The sequence below is a fragment of the Cyclopterus lumpus genome, chromosome 6 (genome assembly GCF_009769545.1).
Source record: "Cyclopterus lumpus isolate fCycLum1 chromosome 6, fCycLum1.pri, whole genome shotgun sequence".
NCBI lineage: Eukaryota > Metazoa > Chordata > Actinopteri > Perciformes > Cyclopteridae > Cyclopterus > Cyclopterus lumpus.
The window spans coordinates 23,895,854-23,915,770 of NC_046971.1; the positions used below are offsets into that span (position 1 = coordinate 23,895,854).

Here is a 19,917-nt window from a genome sequence, read left to right on the forward strand (position 1 = left end):
TCCTGACTCAATAGAAGTTAAAGAAAAGAAAAGAAAAAAAATAAGACAGCTGAACCAACTATATGCTGCTGTACCATTTAGCAGACATATACATGCCAGCTAGGCTGGCTTAGATATAGCTATAACAAAAATATAATAATACATTTTATTTAATGGTGCCTTATATCACACCAAATCAATAATAACACATATGATAACAAGCACCAGCAATAAAACATCAACAAAGTTAACAATATTGCACTTAATAGGCAACTGAAATTGGTGAATATGAATAGGCTAGTTTAAAAAGATGGGTGATGTGTCAGTGTTGTGTTTACAGCTTGGCCTGTGGCCAAAAATCTAATAAAATGCAAATTGGAGTATTAATCCCATCTTAAGTTTAACTGAATTATTCCTCAAATCTTTATTTATTGTCGTGGAGACAGACATACCCTATAAACAGGACAACATACTTATTTCATAACGTTTCATAAGATCACATGTATCATTTTGGTAAAAGTGTTTTAAGAACACTCTATTAAGGTGAGCCAGTTGTTTGGTCATGCTCATTAATGAAACATCATTCATATTATTAGTTACACCTTCTAAGAGTGTAGAGCAGTAATGAAGAGAAGTAATGAGTAGTGTCGAGGAGTAATCTAGAGCAATGTGTTGCAGTGTCGAGCAGTAATGTAGACCAGTAATGTAGACCAGTATTGTAGACCAGTATTGTAGAGCAGTAATGTAGAGCAGTATTGTAGAGCAGTAGTGAAGAGCAGCAATGTAGAGCAGTATTGTAGAGCAGTCAGTGAAGAGCAGCAATGTAGAGCAGTAATGAAGAGCAGCAATGTAGAGCAGTATTGTAGAGCAGTAGTGTAGAGCAGTAATGTAGAGCAGTAGTGAAGAGCAGCAATGTAGAGCAGTAATGTAGAGCAGTAGTAAAGAGCAGTAGTGTAGAGCAGTAATGAAGAGCAGTGTTGAGCAGCAATATAGAGCAGTAGTGAAGGGCAGTAATATAGAGCAGTAGTGAAGGGCAGTAATGTAGAGCAGTAGTGAAGAGCAGTAATGTAGAGCAGTAGTGTAGAGCAGTAATGTAGAGCAGTAGTGAAGAGCAGTAATGAAGAGCAGTGTTTAGCAGTAATGTAGAGCAATAGTGAAGAGCAGTAATGTAGAGCAGTAGTGAAGAGCAGTAATGAAGAGCAGTGTTTAGCAGTAATGTAGAGCAATAGTGAAGTGCAGTAATGTAGAGCAGTAATGTAGAGCAGTAGTGAAGAGCAGTGTTGATCAGTAATGTAGAGCAGTAGTGAAGAACAGTAGTGAAGAGCAGTGTTGAGCAGTAATGTAGAGCAGTAATGTAGAGCAGTAGTGAAGAACAGTAGTGAAGAGCAGTGTTGAGCAGTAATGTAGAGCAGTAATGTAGAGCAGTAGTGAAGAACAGTAGTGAAGAGCAGTAATGTAGAGCAGTAATGAAGAGCAGTGTTGAGCAGTAATGTAGAGCAGTAATGAAGTTCAGTGTCAAGCAGTAATGTAGAGCAGTAGTGAAGATCAGTAGTTAAGAGCAGTGTAGAGTAGTAATGTAGAGCTGTAGTGAGGAGCAGTAGTTAAGAGCATTGTAGAGCAGTAATGAAGAACAGTGTAGAGCAGCTGTGAAGAGCAGTAGTTCAGAGCAATGTAGAGCAGTAATGAAGAGTAGTGCTGTATGACTAATTGCCCTGATGGCGCTAATCATGAAGCTGATAGCAGCACAGCAACTTGTCTAAAGCAGACACTGAGATAATCAGCTGTGCGCCGTTGAGCACATATACATGCAGACACATGCTGCCTACTTACTCTTTTTTTTTCTCTCTCTCTCTCTCTTTCTCTCTCTCTCTCTGGGATCTCTGTGCTTGAGCTGAACAGAAACTAGAGGGGATCGAAGGAGTGAGGTTGGACTGAAGCATCAGATCAGACACACTGCTTTGTTTGCTGTTCTCACACACAGGTGCAGTACATGTAAAATATCTCTCAATACAAATGTTTACATACAGACGCCTAGCTGATATTTGATTTCATCACACCATGTTTGTGGCTAACAGGGCTGGAAGGTGTACTGTGTGTTGGGACATTGAGTGGCTCAGTGAACGTTTCCCAAAAGTGAGTTTAAGCTTTGGAAACGTTTTGGTGTCTAAAAAGGGTTAGGGTTAACCCAGCATGGAAAGTACCCATGATTGTTGGCTGTAAACTGCTCAGTAAACATGGGAACAAAACCTGTTGGTTTCAGCTTGAGGCTAACACAACTGTTAATTCATGGAGACCTTTCTCAACTATCAATTTCTCAATTATTCAGTGATGAGTGCAAAGCTGAATGACAATTTACTACTAAAATGTGCAGTTAAAAAAAAAGTAATCCAAATACACATTCTGTAATGTCTATAGCTGCTGTTTGGAATACACCTGCTAATATTATTTTCACTTAACACAACAAACAGAGTGGCAACTTCCCTTTTTTGACTCAGGAGACGGAGCAGTCAACACTGAGGCAGTTGGAGTTGTAACAAAAAGAAACAGGTCACATATTGTCAGGTTTGAAAAACTTGTTTTTCTGGATTGTATCTCTGTAAAAAGGCATGTCTGTTGCTACATCTACAGTACTAAGAATCAAGAACCACAGACAATCCTGCTGTTCAGTTAAACAGGGATTTATTTTTTGAATTGTGACCCCTTACAGTTGTTCCCCATATGTGTGTGTGTGGGGGCGGGGGGGAGGAGTTTCAAAACAGCCTTTTAATAGCTTCCGTAGCTTTGTTGAGAAAGTGGCTGTGCTGTTGTTTTGACTACACCATGTGGTTAAAACAAAGAGAGGCCTGCATGTCATTTTGGAAGCCTTGATTGTGAAATCACGCCAACCTCCCATCAGGTGTTAACATGTTGAGTGTGAGATTTGGTTCAAACCACAACACTGTGGCCTCATTGGACGAGAGTCACAGTAACCCCAGGGAGTTCCTGTGACACGGCCATGACGTTACTATGTGTTAGATCCAGATGCTTGTCACAGACATGTCCTATTGTCCTGCGTCGAATCCCAAGCCGATGCTTCGAGTCTCTATTCCTAGTCCAGTCCAGCCATCTCTCTTTCCACACATCCTCCCACCCAGCTGCTCATTATATAATTATTTGTAACAGTCCAACGCACACTTATATTTCATTTACCAGGATATACTTACTTATATGGTTCTAACATATGGTTCACATGAGGACCCATGCAACAGTTGTTTCACTAACAAAGACCACGGCAATAGTGACATGAGTTTACAGATGGTTTATTACGAGATGGAACAAGAGGGTTGGATTAAGGAAGCGGAAAGGGGTCAAGGGATGAAGGATGAGGGGATGTAGGGGAGCAGGAACGAGAAGGTTGGAGGGGTGCGATGAGAGACTGCTAGCGTCCGGTGGCTGGGGGGAACGGCGGGGGTGGAGACTCGTGAGTGGGGGCTGTCTCTTCAGAAGTCCCCAAAAGATAGCTTCATAAAGAAGAGTTCCGGTGAACATTTCTGATGTCGTTAGGTTGGAGCAGATGTAGGAGAGGTACACAGGGGAGGACCTCCAGCCAAGCATCTTAATGATGTGGTTGGACTTTGCAAATGCAAATGCGGAATGAATGGTAGTGGAACTGGGACCGTGTGGCCCCCTTGCTGGTCTCTGTGGTGAAAACGGTGTCTCGCTGAGAAGTTCGGCTGGCTGTTGTCGAGCTTAAGTAATCGCGGTTAGGTTTGTGTGGACTTAGGTACGAGTCGGAAGGTGAAGGTGGTTTGAGGTGGACTGTGTTGCTTGGTCTTGCTACGTTTGAGGTGATAGACTATTGTGTTGCGAGGAGGGAGATGTCAGACATGGTGGCATGTAGTAACGGATGGTGATGGGAGTTCAATACTCGGTTCCTCGGTCCACCTCGATGGGTCCCTGGGCAAGACGTCCAAGCTGCTCCTGCAGCTGCACCGTTTACCATAAATCCCTGTTGGAGCAGTCTGTGCTGCTGAGGTAGCCAGGGTGGAGGAAGAGAGGGGATGGGAGGGGGAACGGCAGAAAAGTGAAAAGAAACAACAGATTATTTTCGGCCAATGACTCCGCCGTGTCATTGGTTACTGTGGTTCGGTAGTAGAGCGGGTTGTCGTTGGGTCGGGTGAGCGGCAGTTCGATCTCCTGTTCCTCAGTCCAAGCGATGCGTGCCTGGGCGAGACGTCCAACCCCGAGCTGCTCTTGTAGTTGCGCCATTTACCGTGGGGCCCTGTTGGAGCAGTCTGTGTGGCTGGGGTAGCCAGTGTCGAGGTGGGAGGAGTTGGCCGAGGTGGGTGAGACATGAGAGGCAGATGCAAGAGAATGGAAAAGGATGCTGGGATAGAGAGATTAATTGAGAGGGGTGTTTGTGCTGAGAGTCCGTAAACAGTTTGGAAAGTTATTCTTTTTTATCAGACTGATAGTGTTGGTTTGGATGGATGCATTCTTCGGTCGAGAGACTCGGGAGGGGAGGGGGGGGGGAAAGGGATTTATAGAGACAGCCGGAGCCTCGGAATGGTGAATGAGAGTCGTGGTGGTTTTGCCCGTCGTCCACTTGGATCTCTGGTGGGTGGAAGAAGATTGTGGGGGACGCCGAAGTCGGGATTTCCCCCCCAGGGCTGATGGAAGGCGAGGGCCGATGTTGGAACTGAGTCGAAGAAGTGAACGGGTTCGTTGTGGAGCAGTAATTAGGGCTTGGATTATTCACTGAGATCGAAGCGTGGTCTTTGTTTGTTTTATAAAACACCATTTAGCTTTCTAGTGTCTTTAGTCATCTCTACAAAATCATCATTACAACATTACAATCCCATTCCGTATTAACTCCCAATACATAGATGTATAAATCAACTTTCAGGTTATACTTATTTTCCGATATACGTTCTGTGTTCCTTGGCCTGTTCTAATAGTCCAGTTTATATGCTTTTTCAGCTCTTCTGGGACAAATGGCTATCAAAAACCGATGCATACCGTCACCCCGCACCGTCCATGCGACTCACGTTGCAAAAAGGAGGTGAAACGACATTGGTGCCTTTTTTTTAAAGAAAAAAACCTAGGTAGTAGTCCTAACTTTGCTGAATGAATAACAGACTGTTCTTGGATCCTCAATGAGAAAAGGATAACTTGCCTGTGCTCTGCCACTTTAACCTGCAAATTTCCGGATTCTTCAAGTCAACATTTGCTGTTTTCTCCACCACCAGATGAGAATCAGCTTGTAGTTTAATTACACAGCGAATGTCTGTCCATAGACCTAGGCAGAAAATATTCCACCCAACAAGTCCAAAGAAACTGTCTGAGCAGAGATAGTTCATAGTGTGTTTATAACCTTGTTTGGTTTGTTTGAAGTGTAACTGTGCTATTTACCTTGTTAGTGTGTATGTTACGGATTGCCGAGTCCTGTTCAATGCTGTGTAACATAACTGTTGTGTTTGTTGCTGCTATAATAGTGTTGCTTATCTTAGCTAAATTGTGTTTAAATCTGCCACTGCGAGAAAAGTTGGTGAATTTTACTTTATTAGTTAATTCAATAAAAAAAATTTCAATTCTGTTTATTTTATATAGCCCAATATCACAAATTTACGAATTTGCCTCACAGGGCTTTACAATCCTGTACACGTATGACATCGCTGTCCCAGGACCTCACATTGGATCAGGAGTTAAAGGTCCAGTGCCACACTTCTGTTTGATAAAGTTACTGTACTTGTGGCAAAGATCTGCCTCGTTTTGAGTGCTTTCTTCTTCTTTTCTCTATCTTTGAACCCCCCCCCCCCCATCACATGATTGCTTGTTGTTTTTATGTAGTATGCTTGTAATAGATGTTTGTTGATTTTTAGTATTGATCAGTATTGTTGTGGTGATAGCTGGTTGTTATAGTGAGTTCTAGTGCTTGGATTCAACCCTTCAGTGTTCACTCTGAATGTGGAATAGTAGATTAACTATTGATATTTTCAAACTTAATCCACAGTTTGGTTATTGGTCCCTGATCTCAGGGTGGTGCCCTGTTATTACACGCTCCAACAGTGTTTTCCATCCATCACCGCTTATCTGGGGCCGGGCCGTGGGGCAGCAGGCTTAGGAGGGTATTGCAGGTGTCCCTCTCTTCAGCAACACTTTCCAGCTCTTCCTCGGAAACCTTGAGGCGCTCCCAGGCTGGACAAGATATACGATATATAGTCCCTCTAGCATGTCTTGGGTCTAGCCTGGGGCCTCTTACCAGTTGGACATGCCCAGAAACCTTCCCAATTGAAGGTGTCCAGGAGGATCCTGATCAGATAACGGAACTACCTCAGCTGGGAAGGAGCAGCGACTCAACACTGCGCTCCCTCCAGATGTCTGAGCTTCTCACCCTATGAGACCAGCCACCCTACGAGGGAATCTTATTTCGGTCGCTAGTATGAACATAGATGGATTGACGTAGGCCAACTGAAAATCCTTCTCAATAGTCTTCCTGAACTTCAACCACAACTGGCGTTTTGCTTAGGCAAACTGCCTCTCTCAAACTGTCTCGCTCTTTGAAATACACACACACACACACACACACACACACACACACACACACACACACAAACAAACAGTGGCACCCTGTCATAGTGTCTGAATTGTGCTATCATCATCTGTTGTAAAAATAGTAATCGGGGGGTATTTATAATTATTAACAATAAAAGTACTAGTTATTTTTCAATTGCACACATCTGTATCTATTCACACTCTTGCATCATGGGAGCAGATGTATGTTTTTACTGAAAATGTTTAGAATTGCTACACGTAACTGTAAGTCCATTGCCTGTTTTTTATACAGATTGTCAGTTTAAGTGGTTATGAGCTATGTTTGTGAAAGATAGTGTTCATGTAAATGAGGGCTTTATTCTCCCAAGACTGTAGATCACTGTCCTTCCTCTTGATTTCTGCATGGTGATGTCTATGTGTCTCTAAGTCAGCATGACAGCAAAACAGAGGGATGAGAGCCTTGAAGGAGTGATGACATAGAGAGGATGAGTGCAAGGCCAATATAGAATGACAGGAGGGAGGAGGGGCACGGTGAAAAGCCAGATAAGTAAGGATGACAGGAGATGGAGGGGCAGCGAAAGGCAGCAATGACCGATGAAAAGTCAATCCAGCATCAAGGAATACTTGTTCTAAACTGTTCCTGGCTTTATGTAGTGTTCATCTATGTTACATGCATGGATTGTATGGGTTACATGCATATATAAATCAAAGAAACACAGGCTCTCTTTAGTGTAAACCCTGAGGCTGTTCTGTTTCTCAGACCCTCTTTAGTCTAAACCCTGGGACTGTGGTCGGGTCCCCGGGCCTTTCCTGAGGCGAGTTTCCCCGGTTAAGAGGTCCATCAACAAAATTGAGCTGAATCGATGGTTCCAGTTACAAAACAAATGTGTTAAATAAATAAAGTAAAGCAAACACAATTAGAAATGGAATAACGCTCTAACGTACAACAAAGTATGTTTCATGAAACAGAGCCTTAAATACATCCCATCTCTCAGCACATCGTAGTCTGTGGTCTGTTCGATGGTTTGCGAGAAAAGACGTCGATCTCCGACAAATCTCACGTTTTGTAAAGTCCTCCTCTTTTCCCTTAGTCTGCAATTTCCAGTTCCACAATTGGATGCATCTTTTATTGATTCTCTTCAAATGCCTCTTTACTAGTCATGTAGTATTCAGTTTGCACCCCCTCTGACCTGGGTGACTGTGGCTCAGTGGTGAGCAGGGTCGTCCTTCAATCAAAGGATCGGTGGTTCGAGCGGCGGTTCAATCCCTGGGATCGCTAGCCCATGTCAATGTGTCCTTGGGCAAAACACTTCACCCCAAATTGCTCCCGTAGCTGTACCTACGTTGTATTAATGTTAGTTAGACCTGATGGGTAGATGGAACCTTAGCCCCTCCCATTAGTCTGTGAATGGGTAAATGATGACAATTAGTGTGAAAGAACTTTGAGTGGTCAGAAGACTAGAAAAGCGCTATACAAGTACAGTTCCATTACCATTTACCACCACACATTCCTGAGGTGTCCTCTCTGACTGCTCTGGCCTATGACTTTCTTCCACAATCACATAATATATTCAAATGATTCTATTTGATATACTTTCATATTTCTCTTTTGTAGACCCTTTCTAATGTAAACCCTATCATGGTACTGTTTCTTAGGCCCTCTCTAGTGTAAACCCTGTCATGGTTCTGTTTATTAGGCCCTTTCTAATGTAAACCCTATCATGGTTCTGTTTATTAGGCCCTTTCTAGTGTAAACCCTTTCATATTTCTGTTTTTTAGGCCATTTCTAATGTAAACCCTATCATGGCCCTCTGTAAACATGTAAGCCTACATTCCAGCATTTAAAAAGACAATACTAAGTTGCTGTTAAATCTAATGTGTTTTTTTGTACAGAAGACCTAAGAGCTGATGTTTCCCGCCATCACCATGGAAACGGAGGCCAGTCATATGCTGGAGGCTGCACTGGAGCAGATGGATGACATCATTGCAGGTAATGGCTACGAAGTAGCAGTGTAATCTTTGTGACATTGGAATTACTGCAGTGGTTCTCAAACTTTTTCTGTCGCGCCCCACTTCGAAGGAAGAAAAATGTTAGTTCCCCACCACCCCAACAAAATTGTAACTAAATGGTCCATGTTTAACTTTTATTGAAATAACAACTTTTTGTGACTCCTCCATCTGTGCTTTTTCAAATAATAGAATAAAGAAAATTGCAATCACTTTCAAGTAAACCAGATTGCTCCATTAGACAAAAACAAATAAAAAGTGCAATCACTTTGTTAGAACAATGTAAATAAAGTTGTACAAAAAAGAACTAATATTTGGCAAATAGCTTATTGTGGCTGCAATTAACATGTTTGGAACTGATTATATTTTCAAGATAATAACAATAAACAAAACAAGTTCAAATATGTGTTGTAAATAGGCTCGTTCGAGATGAACCAGTTCTGCGCAGAATCGATCGGCGCGCAATGCATGCCGGTTAGATTTGTGTCCGTCTTGCTCCGGACTTGCTCTGACGTCATGCACACGTGGTCAACGATACTCTAACGAGAGCGAGGCGGCCGTCGATTTTAGAGCCAGGCGCAGCAGGAGCGCTCCATCGACTGCGTGGCCCAGTGCATGATGGGAAACGCCTGGCTGTCGCCACATCAGAGAGCTGATTGGCTCTTAGATCTGACAGCAGTAATACTTAACATTTGATTGTTCGCTATTTGTCTCATGTAGTGCAAAGATGTGCGTGTTAATACTATTAATAATAATAATAATATGACAACTATCTTCACATATATGTATTTATATAAATGTGTAAATAAATATGACATCTAACAACTACAATATGGCCAGTCTTTTGTTCTCAATCCCAAAAATAACATGGTTAATAAATAAAAAGATATACAAATTTAGACCACTGTGAAAAGTAGATTCATTTTATTGTGTGACCTCAACAGATTGAAAATGCATTTGGTCCATTTGTGAGATTACATATTAGATATCCCAAACCTTATTTAATATGCCCGTTAAGATGATTAGTTCTGTTAAATATATTTGTTGGAATGCTGTGAAGTGAACTTCATCTCTAGACACATTTCAACACATTTCAACTTTTAAATGTTGACACAATCTTCAACTATTACTTTATGATTCAGCTTGTTGATACTACTGCTGCTACTTCTTGGAACCACTGATAAAAAAAATAAAAAAAAACTGCTGCTGAAAACTACTACTCTTGTTACTACTACGACATAAGTAGAGGGATCTCTTCTGCCTCAATTTCATCGGCGATCAAGAATGCAAACGCTATTTCTTCCGCCACAGTTATCAAAATTAGGTCTGTTAACTAGTTCCAACTGTGACTTCCTGAACAGTGACTTCCTGTGTGTTCTTTGAAGGATTTGAAAACTGTCCGACTTGATCGCAGTTTTGTGGCAACGCCCCCTGCAGCGGCCTTCTGCTCTCGTCTGGATTCCAGGCGAGGCGCAGCTCTAACGAACGAGCCTATATCTTGTCTGCCAGCTGAGGAAGGTGCTGGTCTCTGCCTTGAAGATGAATATTTAATTCATTCAGCTTTCCAAATATGTCACTGAGAAAGGCCAATTCCATTAGAAATTATTCATCAGCAAACTTGCCTGCAAATTAATAATTATAATTGAATAAATAAATTTGACTCCAAAAAGTATATTAAAGATAAAATAAATGATAAACTGAGTCCACCTTCTCTTTGCAGAATAATATGTGTATGGATAATATGTGTACAATTTCAATTGTATTGTACATTTATCATGCACATGACGGATGTTTAACGTCTCTGAGCTCAAAGACTCGCGATAACACTTTCCTCGTGAGAGCCACCGAGCTTCGCTGTGAAGCAAATGAAAGCTCCGCTCCAGTCTCCACAGAGTGAGGAAAAGACCGTGTTATGTCAGGTAACTGTCCAGAAGCCTAAAGACCTTGTCAGCTGATGCCACTTTTACAAAGTGATTTGCCTGCATGCGGTATTCACCAAATTTCCTCTGAAATAACTCCCGTGGCTTATTTACGTGAGTGGGGTGTAATGTCTCTAGTGTCTTTTTAATTTGTTGGGCTTCATACTGTCCGCTGCCAGAGTTGTCAGACATAAAACACAGACTGGTGTCTCCTCATCCGCATCGCCTGCGTTTGATTTTGTTTTCCCTCCTGTCAAATGTCTCTTCATTGTGCACACTACTAAGCTACACGTGAGTCTTGTGCTGCGTTCACACCAAACGATGTGAAGGCAGCATTAAAGGATCTTGGACCTCGCGATCGCGCATGCGCACGCGTAACCTGTTAACGCCGTAACCGTAACGTAAACATTTACACGTACTTTTGTAATACGTGAAGTTCTCCGCACTGCCCCCCACGCCCCACCTGTAATACCTCGGCCCCGCACTTGAGGGGCGCGCCCCACAGTTTGAGAACCACTGGGATTACTGGAAAAATGTTTGTTTTTTTAATCTTGAGAAATTGTCAATACTGGTTGTATCTTGAGTGAGATGCCGTGGGTGAGTGGAAGTCACTGGAAATCACATGCTAACGTCATAACAATCATAATGAGCTAGCCAAAAACCAATTTATATTCACAAATACACTTTTCTTTCTATCAGACAGTGCTTTCCTGATTACAGCGTCATTTGGTTGGTCAGTTAGTTAATGAGTCAAATTGTTGAACTTTTGTCTGCTTTGCTATCAGAAGCAGCAAAGCCTGAACGTGTCCTTTGTACTGTCTTACAATACAGTATGTTCAAATTACTTACTATATAGTTATGCTGCTTACACTATATGAGTTCAATTCAATTTATTTTGTATAGCCCAAAGTCACAAATTATCCTCAGAGGGCTTTACAATCCGTACACAAACGACATCCTCTGTCCTGGGTCCTCATATCGGATCAGGAAAAACTACCAGAAAAACCTTCAACAGGGAGAAAAAGGGTAGAAACCTCCAGGAGAGCATTAGGGGAACATAATGATGATAAAATCAAAATCCACAATCACAAATGTGTTAATAGCTGGATATCTAGTTAGCTAGCCATAACATATCTAGCAGAGACGGGTTGGATTAGTTTTCTCTGTAGATAAACTAATATCTATACATTTCAACAAAGTAATTAACAATGTCCTCATTTCAGGCCATTTTGATGTCGTCCTCCTAGTCGCTGATGCGGTATTGTAAAACCATTGATCAAATTATTGACTTAATCAAAGCTAGCTAGCTAGCTGGCTGGCTGATGAAGTGATCACATATTGGGAATCTAAATGGTTACCTTCTCACCTGACAAAATATAATAAAGTAAAGGTAGCTTTTTTAAAAGATTAAAAGACAGTTAAGGAGACTGATGAAGCTGGCGACAACACACAAAGTAACCACACTTAGCGCTCTAAAATACTCTAATGACTAAATGCGAAGGCGCCCTAGTTTGGGCATAGAAAAGGTGAATAGGAGATAGCAAAACCTTTCCATTTTGTTTGTATAATTTTGTACAAATAAGAAATTAAGCAACATGTGTCATGCTGGATTTCACATAAGTTGCAATTTCAGAACAATATATTCAATTATTAAATTGAAAATCACACATTGGGAGTATAATAAGAATTCCCCAGGCTTTCTTGGTTATATTTTTATTAGTTGTGAGCAATCAGCAGAGCCACTGTAGTTAACCTATTATCAGATTTGTATACCTCCTTCATTTCCATTGAATGTGAGATGGGTTCAGTCAAAATCACACTAATAAATCTAAGGATTTAAGTACATCCAGGCATAATATGTACAAAATCATAATTTATAAAGAAAATATAATTGGGGTATAGTCTTTTCTCCAGTTTTGACCATATGCTGTATGTTTTTTTTAATATGGAGTCCTAAGACGACCACTTCTGATGGTAAAATTAGTGTTCTTCAGCTGTGACCTCATGTTCCATGTTAATATGTGTGATTGTGTTTGTTGTACACATGTGCGTGTGCTTTCTAGGGTCAAGTTTGCTGCAGATTTAACTACCAGAGGGGTAAATGTTGAATGTGGTATGTGGAGAAAAAAAGGCACATTTCCTACATTGAGAGGACACACTTTGGGTTACTGTGAATTCGTCAAAATGAAAACGTTTTCATTCATGCATCTTCTTCTGTATAACTTAAATGAAATAAGAACGTTTACAGGTGCCACTGTCATATCCGAAGCTCATTGCTGCGGTTTGCCCAAAACATGCTGAACTCCAGAGTGCTCTGAGTTTGCTATTCCGGCTCTCAGTAACCACAAATAGAAATACATTAAAAATCCCAATAGCGATAACATCAGCCAAACACTAACAAGGAAATTAGAGACACAATTTAGATATCTTGGTCATATATTGCTTTCCATGATCAATATTTTTTTTTCTCTATTTAAGGACCTTGTGGGAAAACTAGGGGTTTAACACTCTACTGGTTAATGACTGATACTGGTATTGTTGTTGATGTGATTGAAATAGTGATACCATCTACTGTGTGTGACCACTCCCTCCATTTCAGAGTGGACTTCAGAAAAGAGAGCTGCCAGGGATCATGGTAAAACTGACTTTAATATGGAAAGCAACACCATTCATATGATCAGAGGCAAAACTACATTAAGCCTTAATCCCGATTTAAAATAGCTGAGAATGCTTCTGAGATAAGTGGGGTGTAATAGTGTGCAGCGACTGCGGCACAGTGTAGAGCGGTGTAATACATAGCAATCAGTGTCTGATTTAATATAGAATATATACAATTCTGTTTATGAACTTACAATTACATTTTATTGAATATTTATAATAATACATATTATATAATATTAACTATTTTTAAAGGATTTTTGAATGGATGCTATTTAAAATATATATATTTTTAATCTCACGTACCCCCTAGAGAGCCTTCACGTACTCCAAATTGAGAACCACTGAGTTAGTGAACAATGTCCATATCATGTGTCCTTCATATCAGGTCATACCTGAGTAAATAGTATTTCCTTGAACTATGTTAAGTGTACAGTGATAACCTTTTTCCTTATGCTTCCTTTGATTAATGTCTTTCAGTTGTTCTCTTCTCTGTTGTACAGAGGCTGCATAAAGATATTCAAGCAAAGGTTGCTCTCATTGTGTTTTAGGACTCCATACACTTTATGGACTGTAATTTGTGGCTGTTTTTCACAACAATTATTAGTCACAATTATGTGAGTGCCTCCAGATGTGTATGTGTGAGCTAGGGAAATGATCCATGTGACACATGGACACTTTGGAAATATTCAGGATATATTCTGCTCTCCTAGTTTTCAAAGCTGCAGGCTGGGAATATACAATGTGTGTGTGTGTTCCCCTTGCACACACTCTCCAGGTTCGAAAGCAGCAGCGGTGGAGTTTTCTAACAGCAGGTATGACCTGGCTTCTCCAGTCAGCGCTGCTCCTCTGCAGATTGTTCATTTGGCTGAGGATCTCAAACTGGCCCTGGAGCTCCAACCCAACCAGGACGAGAGAGACGGCCTCAGAGCTCAATTACCTTCGGAAACAGCACAGATACTCATAGACTGGCTACAGAGTGGAACTGTGAGTACTGTGTGCTATGCTTCAAATGAGCTTCCATCTTAACATGACATGACATATGTTAAAGTGCTTTAAGTGGGTAGGACAAGGCTTGTGTAGACAGCTGGATTGATTATAATAGGAGTTACATGACAATGCTAACATGCTGATTCCTAGTATAATATGTATTCTGTTCACCATTGTAGTTGTGAACAGTAGTGGTTGACTGCGAAGCCTTTTAGTGGCTTCCAGCTCATTGTTTGGGTTTTAAGGCTGCTTTCACACTCCTTTTTTGTAATTGACGAACGTAACGTTTAGAATTTCTCCTGTGTCTTCTGCTGAATTCTCTGCCATACAGTTGTTCTGTTCAGTTGGGTGCTCGTGTTGTCCTGCAGAGGCTGCTGTTACCTGCTCAGACAGCAGTGTTATACACTGAAAGGGAAAGCGGATCTAGGATCCAGTTCCGCAGTGTTTTGAGCTCCTCATTGTTTCGACAGCAGATGTCTCGCATGTTGCGTCCAGTCACTGGCTAGCCCTCCCACTTTTCTTTCTTTCTTTGTTTCTTACTTTGAGTCCTCTAGCCCTCTCTCTCCTTCTCTTATTCACTCCTCACTTCTGTTCCAATTGTACTCTTAAAGTTTGTTTTTGTGAACAACAGAAGTGTGATGGCCTCTTCTTTATTAATCTATTAATGTACTTTATTTTGTCACATAGACCAGAGAGGATCAGTTGATGTTTTTTGAATCAACTGATAAATGTCCAGAGGCCATCAATTAAATTTATTATTCTTATTTATTATCGCAAACTACAAATTATCCTCAGAATCTGTGCACATACGACATCCTCTGTTCTGGGACCTTACATCGGATCGGGAAAAATCATTTAACTGGGAGAAAAAGGGAAAAAACCTCAGGGAGAGCAACAGAGGAGGATCAATCTATCAGAATAGACGTACAATAGATGTCATGTGTACAGAATGAACAACAGCACATGCAATGCATATGCCAAAAAATATTCATATGAGTAGTAATGAGAAAAATTAGATGGTTAAACTGGACATTTTTTTATGCAGCGGAGTGCTGTCTATTTACACTCTTTGATGCTGCGTTCACACCAAAAGAGAAGCACATTTTAGCGTTGCACATCTATCACACATGTTCTTAGCACCTCACAATTATGTGTTGGACCAGAGTTCTCAACTGTGACAAAAAAGCTTTGAACAAAGTTAATGTAATAGCGTGCGTTTGATCTTTAAAAGGGTAATGTGAGTTTCTTAACCCTAAAGTAAATGGATTTATCTTATAATAAGAGACATTTGCTTACAAATATTTACATTTATATAAATGCCTGTACAATATTTATACACTTGAATAATCAAATGCAAAGACAGTTATTTAACTATGTTTGGGAGTAGTTACAATTATACAGTGTTACAGTTATAACTGTCCCTTTGAGGCCAAACATGATGCTGATGTGGCCCACGGTGAAAATGAGTTTGACACCCTGCTCTACGGCATTGAAAAGTCAACAGTATGTCCCCATTACTATGATAATCCTCATCAATGACATGTCTGTCCAGGGGATAATCTCTGGTCAAACACACACATGTACTTTTGAGGGACACACAGGAAGCAGCATCAGAAGTTGTGACATCCTGTGACTGCTGCTCATCACTGCTGAGACAGTAGCATGTCTTCACTGTGCTTCTTACTGAGTCGACAGTTTGTAGAGAATCTGTGTGTGTGTGTTTATCCGTTAACAGAAACGGACCGGATTGTACAGCATGTTTTTTATAGTAGCACAGAGGAACAGTGGGAGAATGTAAAATCTTCCACCCGGTGCTCTTTGTGTATCTGACGGTGCTCGTGTTCAGGTGAAGCGTCGATTATCGTCGTCTTTCTACTCCCTTTACCCATGTGATGTCTTCCCTTGCACAATGATACCAGCACGCGTTGTATGGTTCTCAATGTGTTTATTGACTGCCTGTGACTCCGGCTCTCTCTCGGACTGTCTTCCAGACTGTGGCTCCGGCCTTTTCTCGCGCCTTCGTCCCTCCTGCCGTTTATCTCGGGGAGACACACAATTAGTCGCAGCTGAAGCCAATTAGGCCTCTTCCCGGCCCCTCTCCCACATCCCTCTGCAGCTGAGCCCAACCACGCCTCCCGCCACCACAGACACATTTTCATTTTTTTCCTGATAAGAGCGATGTGAGAGAACCAAACGTGTGAAGTTGCTCACACTAATTCCAAAAGTTTAGAGCTGAGGGATAATTATTTGTATGAGTTTTATTTTATCTTTATAATTATTTATGTCTAAATGTTTATTAGGGCAGTTTATTAGAGTATGAGGGCTGGGAATAAGGGCAAGAAATGAGAGGCCGATTTTATTTTGTATAACAAACCTTGAACATTTAAGAATCAAACTAACGTTAGTGATTATACAAATTATACTAATATGTAATTTTGCAAAATAAGAAAAATCTTCTTATTACTTTCCCACGTCAACCTGTAATGACACAGACAGCCAATGTTGTTCTGGGGAACGGTTTTGTAAAATACACATGGAAACCTGAGCTAATGGGTTTGAACATGAAGAGGATCAGAGAGAGAGAGAGATGTGAAGTCTGACTGTAACATGGTCAAAAGATCTGAGATCTGACATGGTTTGGGTTTATGCTGACATGACAGCCTGTTGCTGTTTTGTTCACGAGAGAGTGAGAGAACATGGACCAAGACAGAGAAAGAACAACAACTGTAACACCCCCCCCCCCCCCTGCCCTCTGCAGGGTGAGAGAAGGAGAAACGCAGTGAAGGCGAAAGAGAGAGAAGAAAAAACAGGCAACAACTATCATCAGCCAGAACAGAGTAAGAGAGGAGGAGCGAGTGTCCGATGAAAGCAGAAATCGGAGGGAGAGTGAGGGAGCACATTGTGGAGTGAGAGAAAAACAGAAAGGAAAAAGGGGGGCTGTCCCACTCAGAAGGCAGAGGTCATAAAACGCCTTCCTCCACAGCTGTGAGCAGTGCAGTCACACGCCCATGAAGAATCCCCTCATTGTGTTACGCGCACACACAGACACACACAGTATGATAGAGTCGGACAGAGGCACAGAGAAAACAGGCAGGGCAGCAATGGGCTGGGAACATGGAGACTCCTATTGACTTCCACAGACACTTCTCCTGGCTCAAAAAGGTGAGCTGTTCTAAGTGTATTATTTTTCCAGCAACACTTTGGTGTGTGTGTGTGTGTGTGTGTGTGTGTGTGTGTGTGTGTGTGTGTGTGTGTGTGTGTGTGTGTGTGTGTGTGTGTGTGTGTGTGTGTGTGTGTGTGTGTGTGTGTGTGTGTGTGTGTGTGTGTGTGTGTGTGTGTGTGTGTGAGCTCTCAGGGTCTACTGTAGGCCTGTGGCTAATAAGGCTGTTTCCCTGTAGCGCTGTACACTTCATGTCAATGTTCACACACTCTCAATTGTCCAGGGAAGCCAGGGATCAAACCACCGATCTTCTGATTAGTGGATGAGCCATAGCCCCCATGTGCTTGTTTGTTTGATCACATGCTGTGGGGATGAGCGACATGATTGAAATCAATATTACCATGTTGTTCAATATATATATATATATATATATATAGCTAATGTGTTCCACATGCTCCAGGGCCATGTCCCACTAAGGCTCACCACTGGATTTAAAGTAACCCGTTCAACCAGTGTCTGTACTCTTAATATGACATCTAGGTCTAGTTATAGTACTAATATTACTGTATATGTACAGCAAAGTGACTGTCGTGGAGCTTGTTTGTGAATCATTAAAAGTAGGTGGTGTCCTGGATGTTGTCATGCATTCCTACACACTGGGATCATACACTGCATGTCATTAGGAGTCCCTCCCACTCCAACTCCACTGACCAGAGCTTTTACTGTTCACACGCTGCACACTGCACAACTCTCTGGCTTCATTTACAGGGACTTACTTACGCCTGTCACCATCACTACTTAAAATATTCAAAATTATTTAAATGTGCATCATTAAAACCACACAAACAATAAATAACTGGGGTCAGTTATAGAAGTGCAGAAAATGCACTTCAATAACATCTTCATAAATATCACTTAAATGACATTTGGCACATGGATATAGAGTCGTTCATTCCTTAATAGTTTCTCAATGCTGTTGGCAAAACCTGCATCGTAACAACTATTAGCTATAAGTTTGCTAGAAGCAACAACAACAATCCAAAATGTTCTCACACCGGAGCTGTGGATGGTGAGAAAAGGTGAAAAAGATTGAGGTCATGTCCATATGTGTACGATAAGTCCATATACTAATGATCTACAGTTGTATTCCGTCAACTACTTGTGTCCCTCCTCTTCTATGCAACCTTTCATATGTGCTACATGCTGTGATCCTGGTTCCTCTCTCCGGTGATGACAGACTGATAGCACCAGCTTGGCCTGGTTCCTTTATCAGCCTCTTTTAAGTGCTGTGTGGTGTATATGTGATTACAGTACAGTTAAATACTTCCTGACCAACCACAGGTCAGGAAGTACTATGTAACAGCACTGCAAACCTAAATAGTAGGATTACAGTGTGTGTTTGTAGACAGAGGGATCATATTGCTCCCCCTTTTCCTTTTCCTTGTAATATGTTACTTAAAATGGCACCAGGATGCTAACTATTGCACTCCTTATTTTCCATTAGCAATGCTAGCCAAATAGATTTTTAGGAGTTGTACAGTTCGTGTACTCTGATTAGCAGATACGAGTCTCAGCTCCAAGCCTAAGATGCAGATGTTTACCCTCTCCTCTTAAAACTGGGTCATCCTCCTGGTAGCAGGGAGGGCTGCAGATATTAATGTATTCATTACTATCAACATTACTAAAAATCTAATATTTGTAACTGCCATTTCACACCAGCTAGTACTAGTTAGTCACTAATATTTCTTCAAATCTGTGTCGCCTATAAATCCTGTCGCCAGTGCTTTCAGCCACTTAGGGTCAGCAAGAAACTATAGCAGTCTTGTTGATGATGAATATATAGGACGCTACTCAATGCTCCACTGACTTCTGTGTGTGCTGTGTGCTGTTTGGTGCTGGCCATGTGCACTGGGTTTGTGCTGAAAACACACAAACTGGTCTAGAAATGATTCATCAAAAGGCTGAGACTGATTAGATATTATTCCGATACATTATGGTTATCCTTTTCAATAGTTATTAATTGATATGTGTAAATACTGTTTTTTGTTTTGTGCCCAAAAGCAATATATCAAAGTGCACGTTTGTGCATGTTTGTGCATTTTAAGCCGTGTGGAAGCAATAGAAATGCTCAACATTTAGAATTTAGCAGCTTTATTGTCAAAAGATATTTGTAAGCTCTTTGGATGTGTTGAGCGTTTCCTCTGCTCTGACGCTGAGAGGAGCAGGAACATGATCTCATCTGGTTCAGGCTTCATAGCCGGATAATAATGTTTTCCTCTCGCTCAGCGACCCAGGACATCATCTAACTCTTTAGACTACTGACTACCTTATTTTAAATAGTTCTACTTGATTTTCATATTTATTTCCTGAGGTGTGCAATTCATCATTCTGTTATAACCTTAACAGTTCCATCTTTCAAAGAGCCTCCGACCAAAAGAAAAGCTCTCTTTCAGTGTTTATGTGTCTTATCTATTCGCTGAGAGGAAAATGGTCTTGTGAATAACACAAGCTTCAGAACATTGTGGCCTTTTATTACTGTGCTAATTCTGGACAAGACACATGATATTTCATAAGTCTTTATCATGTGCTTTGTGAACAATCTGTATTTCAGCAGCAACAGCAGCATCTCTCACAGCATAAGTCCATAGTGCTCTCTCTTCTTTATCTCCC

General features: G+C 41.3%; 1 protein-coding gene across 20 annotated transcripts in view; it reads left to right on the top strand.

The window, feature by feature from the left end:
• ppfibp2b (PPFIA binding protein 2b) overlaps positions 1-19,917 on the top strand; it is a 66,272-nt gene that overhangs the window by 8,659 nt on the left and 37,696 nt on the right. For 8 of the 20 annotated variants that reach the window (XM_034534184.1, XM_034534170.1, XM_034534164.1 and 5 more), the window contains exons 2-3: positions 8,407-8,503; positions 13,876-14,084. In XM_034534184.1, the coding sequence (XP_034390075.1) occupies positions 8,422-8,503; positions 13,876-14,084 (291 nt within the window). In that variant the 5' untranslated portion in view covers positions 8,407-8,421. Of the gene's footprint in view, positions 1-1,878; positions 1,961-5,651; positions 5,670-8,406; positions 8,504-13,875; positions 14,085-17,103; positions 17,250-19,917 lie in introns of those variants that run through there. The other 12 variants (XM_034534165.1, XM_034534167.1, XM_034534176.1 and 9 more) reach the window with 10 other exon arrangements.